The sequence below is a fragment of the Condylura cristata genome, unplaced genomic scaffold (assembly GCF_000260355.1).
Source record: "Condylura cristata isolate star-nosed mole 26May11 unplaced genomic scaffold, ConCri1.0 scaffold00006, whole genome shotgun sequence".
NCBI classification, from domain to species: domain Eukaryota; kingdom Metazoa; phylum Chordata; class Mammalia; order Eulipotyphla; family Talpidae; genus Condylura; species Condylura cristata.
This window is the reverse complement of record NW_004567107.1, coordinates 2,106,057-2,113,056: the sequence shown is the minus strand read 5'-3', so window position 1 is coordinate 2,113,056 and position 7,000 is coordinate 2,106,057. Positions and strand designations below refer to the sequence as shown.

The following is a 7,000-nucleotide window of genomic DNA, read 5'->3' as shown; positions in this document are numbered from 1 at the left end:
GCGGGGCCCCTGGGGCCCCCACCCTGCCGACCCCGCCGTCATGCTGCGCCTGCTGGCGCTCCTCCTGCACTGCCTCCCGCTGGCCGCCGGGGGCTATGACATCTGCAAATCCTGGGTGACCTCGGACGAGGGGCCCACCTGGGAGTTCTATGCCTGCCAGCCCAAGGTGATGCGCCTGAAGGACTACGTCAGGGTGAAGGTGGAGCCCTCGGGCATCACGTGTGGAGACCCCCCGGAGAGGTTCTGCTCGCACGTAAGTCAGCCTGGGGCCGGTCCTGTTGCGTCTGCCCGGGCCGGTGGGGGGCGTCTGGACAGGCCCCGCGGGTGGGCGGGCAGCAAGGGCGGCCCATGGCCAGGCCCCCCCTTGGAAAGGCGCCGGAGCGGTGGCCTCTGGGGTCACGTGACAGCGTGTGCCATGGGGGGGGTCTGGGCCACCTGGCCGCTTCCTCCCTGGAAGACCACAGCCCTGCGGCCTGGCAGAGACGCCCCGGGGGCCCCCACTCGTCCCCTCTGTGCTGACGTGTCCTCCCCGCCCGGCCGGCCCGACAGCCCAGGGCGGGCCACTCGCTGAGGGGGTGCTGGCAGGGGAAGGCGTGCGTGGGGGTCACCGGCCTGATTCTTGAGACAAAGGGGGAGCAGACAGCGGGCTGTGCCCCTCTGAATCCCACCCGAGTGGCCCTGGCTCAGTCAGGGAGCCCTGCGGCTGTCACCCGAGCCCCTGGCTGGCGTGGGTGGGCGGGGCCGCGGGCACTAGAGGGTCCCGGTGGCGAGACCGCAGCAGCCGCGTGGTCGGGGTGTCACGTGTGGGGCCGCGCCGGGGCGTCCCGCGTGGAGCCCTCTCCTCCACTCGGCGGTCAGGTCTGTGTGGTGAGGACGAGCCCTCCGTCTGCACCCCCCGCGGGGGCTGGTGCTGAACCCCGTCCCCTCGCTGCTACTGGCCGCACCAGCAGCAGACACCCAAGGGTGGCGCTGGGGATGAAGGCTGCTGACCTCTGCGATGAAATGCTGGGCAGGGGAGCTGGTGCCCGGAGATGTCCACTATAGTCACGAGGTCCAGAGTCTGGCTCCAGAGCCCCCCCGAGCTGCCCCCACCCAGGCGGCTTCCCTGGGCAGTGCCTGGGGCCTGGGCACAGCAGAGGCCCGGCGGGGCTGCCAGCGGGGCTGGTGTGGGCTCAGAGGCCTCCCGGGGTGGCTGCCGCCTCCACTTGTCCCTGGGGACCCTCGGGCTCAGGCTGCACTGAGGGGGTTTCCCCCTGGGCCCCGGGGGTGGCCTCATTCCCTGGGGCCCTTCGGTGCTACCCCAGGGCCGTCAGGTCAGGAAGGGGAAAGTGGCTGCCCCGGCCGTCTCCCGTGGGGCGCCCCCGGCTGGCGCTGGGCCAGCAGGTGCCAGAGAAAACAGGCCGAGAGCAGAGTCCTGGGGCTCCGGTCCGCAGGAACCTCAGAGCTCCCGGGCTCAGGGATGGGCGGAGGGGCCGCCTGGAAGGCCAGGGGCAAGGCCAGGTGGCGCCCGGCCGGCCAGGAGTGCCCAGGGAGACTGGCCTGCAGCTCCCGCCGAGCCGCCCGCCTGCGGTGCCGGAGCCCGCTGCTGCTCTTCAGTAGGAACCTCCGCCAGCACGCTGGGGAGCAGGGCGTCCACTCGGTTGTGAGCCGCGGGGCCAGCTCCGGCCCAGGGCTTCCAGGGCGGAGGTGGCCCTCGTGTGCAAGCCGGAGGCCCTCTCCTGGCCAGCGCTGGCCCTTGGCCCCGAACTCCGCCCTGCCCCCACGCTCACGCGGAGGGCCCGGCGCAGCTGCCCGGCTGGGGCGGCCCCAGCCCTGATGTCGGCTCAGCCTGAGTCCCGGCACGTGACCTGAGAGCTGGAGGGGGTCTGTCCCCTGCCCCTGCTCTCCGGGGGACACGGTGGAGGAATAGCAGCTCCAGCCGTGCGCGACATGGGGCCTCGGGTCCCGCACCTGTCTGATGAGACTAAATATTTCATTGCACGCGGCCATCCGGCTCCGCGTTTGATTACAGACGTGCCGAGGAGGACAGGGCTGCTGCCGTGGCCGGTGGGGGGGCAGTCCTCCCGGGGGACCCCTCTGCAAGGAGGAGGGGTCACGTCCCGATGGATTCAGCCCCACCCCACCATTTGCTGCCCCGGAGCAGGCCGGGGCGGGGAGGGGGGTGTCTCATTTGGCGGCCTTGGGGTGCCCTGGGAGGTGCTATGCTCCTTGCCTCGGGTGACGGCAGGGGGGCCCCAACCCCTCGGGGCTGGGGCTCATCCCCACCGGTCCAGGAGCTGGTCCTGACGCCTGCTCCTCCCTGTGGGGCCAGGGGCCCTCGCTCAGCCGTGTCTTCCCCAGGGCATCCAGTAGCGTCCAGTAGTGTCCAGTAGTGATGCCTCTGCAGGAGGCCGCCACGCTGTGTCCTGCGCCCCACCCCGGGGCCTAGGACCGTTACAGGCCCCCACTTGGGGGGTGTCATGATGGCTGCGGAACCCGCGGCGGGCACTTGGGGGTCAGCTGGCCACCAGGGAGCGCCCCGTGATACCCGCGGCCCCTGCCCTCAGGCTGGGACCCCGGTGGGTGGCTGTCCCCAGGCATCGCCCCGGGTCCAGGCCTTCCTGTCCCCAGTGAAGCTGAGCAGAGCGGGAGCCCCTGAGCACCGCAAGGGTGCAAGAGGAGCCAGGGGTGGCTTTTCAGGGTTCAGGGCGCAGACGCCCCTCCACCCAGGCTTCCGTCCTTCCGCAAGGCCACCTGAGAACGGAATTGTAAATTCCAGCCTGGAGAGGAAGGGGGTGGGAAGGAAGACCACGATAAATGAATAAATAAAAGCCTATGGGCTCTAAATGCACAATGAGAATTACCGGGGATGCGCTCTCCACGGAGGAGCCTTGGGCAAGGGCAAAATTTCAGTGAGGGGCAGTGGGAGAAGAGGGCCCTGCACCCCAGGGCTCTCAGGGCCAGCCTGGCGGCGTCCCAGGGCGACTGCCCCAGGGCCTGTGGGTGCGCTGCGCAAGGGGAAGGAGCTGCCGCCCGGCCGCGGGGCTGTGGAAGGGGAAAGCCTTTCCCCTGCTGTTCGAAAGCTGGCTCACCCAGGGTGAGTGGTGGCTAAGGGGGCGAGAGACAGGACCCCGGCCCCCGACGAGGAGTGGCGTGGACCCAGAGGGAGACCCTGGACGCCCCTTGTCAGGAACGCAGGGTTTCAGGCCCTTGGGCCTGCTGTGCCAGAAGCTGCATTTTTTTTTAAAGATTTATTTATTTGTGCATACAGAACTGGGGTACAGGCCAGAGATGCAGGGGGTGAGAGGATTCATCAGAGACAGAGCAGGGAGCAGAACAGGCAGATCGACGAAGTCCACTGCTGAGGGGAGCAGCGGGCGGGTCAGGAGAGGTCTGCCGCGCCATGTGGTCACCTCCGGGGCAGGCGGGAATCGAACTCATGCGTAAGCGGCTTTAGCTTCTCAGTGCTGTGCTGTAACCCGCTGCGCCACCAGGGAGGGCCCGAAGCTGCGTTTTTAACAAGAAATCGGGCATTGTGGACACACGTGGCTAGGTCTGTGGGGTGACACCGATCATGGGGTCTCATGGTCCCCACGGGCCTCTGCAGGTTGGGGGCTTGCAGTGAGGGAGACAGGTGAAGAGCAGGAAAGCGTGGGCGGGGCTGTGTCTGGGAGCTGTGGATGGTCCAGAGAGGGGTGATGTCCCAGAGCCACTTCCCAGAGTCACCACTTGCAAACTGGGGGTGATGTGGGGCGAGTCTTTAAATTATCCAGCCTCGGTTTCCCCATCTGCAATGAGGCGGGTCAGGGCTTCCTGAAATGACCTCTCTCCAAACGCCCGGCAGGCTTGGCTGGGTGGACGTGGGGCCCTGGACTCTGTCCGAGCGTCTTGGCTGCTCTAGAGCATCTTGATGTTTCCGTATAAAGTGGGAGCGGTGGACACTGCACACGGAGGAGCCTTGGTCCTGCTGGACAGGACACCAGGAGAGGCCCGAGGGGCGGGCCCGGGCACTTCTAACTCGGAACCTGCTTTGTCTTCTCTGTGCCTCAGTTTACCAGGCACAGAGCAAATGGTGCCGCCCTCTGGGGGTCTGCTGGGCTGGTCACTGCAGTGGCAGGTAGATCCTGGAGTCCCCGGCCCGTCCTCTCATGACACTGGCCATGACATGCAGGGTCCAGGGCACAGGCGCCTGATGTCCCATCTGGCAGCTCCAGCCTGACCGGCCCTTGGCTCAGGCCCTTCCCCTCAGCACCCCGCAGCCCTCCAGACCCAGGGAGGAGCACGGGAATCACCCAGCCCAGCCTCCCCGCACGCTTCTGGTGAGTGTCCACGGCAACGTCACGCCGAGCACCATGCGGTTGGCAAGCGAGGTGACCGGCACGTGAGCGGCGGGGCGTGACGTGAGGACAGAGGCGGGCCTGTCTCGTCCGGGCCGTGGCCAGCGCCTGCCCCCAGCTGCGCCCCACCCAGGATGTCCTCCTGCCTGCCTGCCCGCACGTCTGCACTGACCCACGTCGACCCGGCTCGCTGGCCGAGGCCCAGGCCGGACATGGCCTCCCTCGCCAGTGGGCTGAGATGCCCTCGGCCACGTCCCCGCCACTGTGCTCAGGAACCGGGGGTGGAGAGAGTGGAGCCCCCCTGTGTGACTTCAGGAAGAAACAGCCGCTCTGAGCTTTACTTCCTCGAATGCAGAGATAAGCGAATCGTACAAAAAAGGCTTATTTATCTATGCATATAAGAGCCGGGTGTAGGCCAGAGGTATGGGGGCCCAGGGACAGAGCGGGGAGCAGAACGGGCAGATCTACTGAGGTCCACGGCTGAGGGGAGCAGCGGGGAGACGGGAGAGGCCTGCTGCGCCCTGGGGGTCCCCCCCGGCCGGGGGTCGCACTCAGGGTGCGTGGCTGTGGACAGTGACAGCGTCCTAGCGCTGAGACGTGACCCTGCGCCACCAGGGAGGCCCGGCTGGCAGCTTTGAATGGAGTGATCACTCGGGGCTGCCAGGCCGGGGAGGGAGGACTCGGCGGCAGAAGGACTGGCACGTGCCACAGGCGCAGGGCGGAGGCGGGTGGCTGTCGGGAGGCAAGCCTCGTGGACACCCCGGAAGCCGGCGTCTCCCGCTGGCCCTGCCTGCCCCGGGCCCGTCCTGCTGGCGCCGAGCCGGCTGAGTGCTCTGCGGGCCCCTTCGGCCCGGGCCCCGCGCGCCCCCACGGCCGAGCGACGCTCCACGCGCTCCGCTGTGTCCACCCGGAGGGCGTCCACCTTCCGCCCCTGTGCATAATGCTGTTCTGGACATCGGTGCGCACGTTTCTGCGGGGACGTGTGTCTTGCTGTCCCTCGGGCATAGACCTCAGCCTGGAGCTGCTGAGTCATATGGTGATTTGGTTTTCCAGTTTCTGAGGACTGGCCAGACTGTTTCCACAGCAGCTGCAATGTTTTACGTTCTCTCCGCCGTGGCGCGGAGATTCCTGGCCCTCCTGTCGCCAAGCCCTGGTCGGCGCTGATTTCTGGGCTTGTTTTCTATAGCTGGGACCAGCCTCGGGCACGTGACGTGGCATCTCGCTGTTTTGGGGCCGGGGGTGCTGGGCCGACCGGTCACTTGTAAACCTTCTCTGGGGAAACGTGTCCTTCATCCATTTTTAAAAACAGGGCTGTCTTTCTTCTCCCTGATTATACATACTCTTTATATACCCTGGTTACTACATCTTAATCCGGCGCACACTTGCAAATCTGCCCGTATCTCCCCTCTCTACAGACCAGCTCTTCACGCTTTGGGTTGTGTCCTCCGACGCTCGAGCTTTTTCATTTTCGTGAAGTCAAATTTAATATTTTTTCCTTTTATGGTTTGTGCTTTTGGTGTCAGAGCTAAGCAACCACGGAATCCAAGGTCCTGGATGTCTGTGTTTTCTTCTAAGATGTTTGTAATTTTAGCTCTTATATTTAGCGCGCTGATCCATTTTGAGCTCCTCTCCGTACGTGGTGGGATAAGCGCCCATCCCCACTCTCCTGCGTGTGGATATCCAGTTCTCCCAGCACCATCTGCTGAAGAGACTGTTCTTTTCCCCATTAAACGTTCTCGGCATCCTTGTCGAACTCAGTTGACCAGAGATGTGCGGGTGTGTTTCTGGGCTCTCAAACCTCTCCCACGGACGCCCAAGGGCGCGTGTGCAGAGGTCACCCAGCCTCCCGAGGACCCCCATGGCGGGAGCCATGCTCATTGCAGCTGGGGAAACTGAGGCTCCGGCGCTGAGAGGCGGCCCGGACCCCAGCAGCCCCGCGCAGTGACTGCCCCACCTGAAGTCAGGGCGGGAGCCCCACGCACCCCCACTCCTTTCTGCCTCCATCCTCCTTTGTGCTGGGTATCACTGGGGTGTCAGCCTGGACCCTCGCCGGTGTGTGGTGGCCCACAGGTGTGCAGGCCCGAGACTGAGCACAGCTCAGGCTCCTCTCCAAGGCCGAGCGTGCTCCAGGGCGCCCCGGCCCCTGTCGAGGTCCTCCCTGCTGTGTCTGTGCCTTGAAGGGGGGCAGACGGGGGTGCTTGGGGCCAGCCTGTAGGGTCAGGGGTGAGGCCGGAAGGTCAGCGTCTGCCACTAGCCTCCACCCAGCTTGGGGGGGAAACAGGGGTGCTGGTCCAAGCCCAGCCCCCAGCTGGAGCTGCAGGAAGTGAGAGCTGGGTACGTGCCTGCCTACTGTCTGCCGGGGCTCCCCTCTCTGGGGACTGGCAGCTGTTTCCAGGGCTCCCGTCTGCAGGGACTGGCGTCTGCAGGGACTGGCGGCTGTTTCCGGGGCTCCCCTCTGTGGGGACTGGTGGCTGTTTCTGGGGCTTCCCTCTCCGGGGACTGGAGGCTGTTTCCGGGGCTCCCCTTTCTGGGGACTGGCAGCTATTTCCGGGGCTCCCCTCTGAGGGGAGTGGCAGCTGTTTCCGGGGCTCCCCTTTCTGGGGACTGGTGGCTGTTCCCGGGGCTCCCCTCTCCGGGGACTGAAGGCTGTTTCCGGGGCTCCCCTTTCTGGGGACTGGTGGCTG

The 7,000-nt window shown here is 66.2% G+C and overlaps 1 protein-coding gene across 1 annotated transcript in view; it reads left to right on the top strand.

The window, feature by feature from the left end:
- Positions 1-6: 6 nt before the first annotated feature.
- Positions 7-7,000, top strand: part of NTNG2 (netrin G2) — a 51,294-nt gene continuing 44,300 nt past the window's right edge. The window contains exon 1 of the mRNA XM_012721196.1: positions 7-253. Coding sequence (XP_012576650.1) covers positions 41-253 — 213 coding nt within the window. The 5' untranslated portion in view covers positions 7-40. The remainder of the gene's footprint in view (positions 254-7,000) is intronic.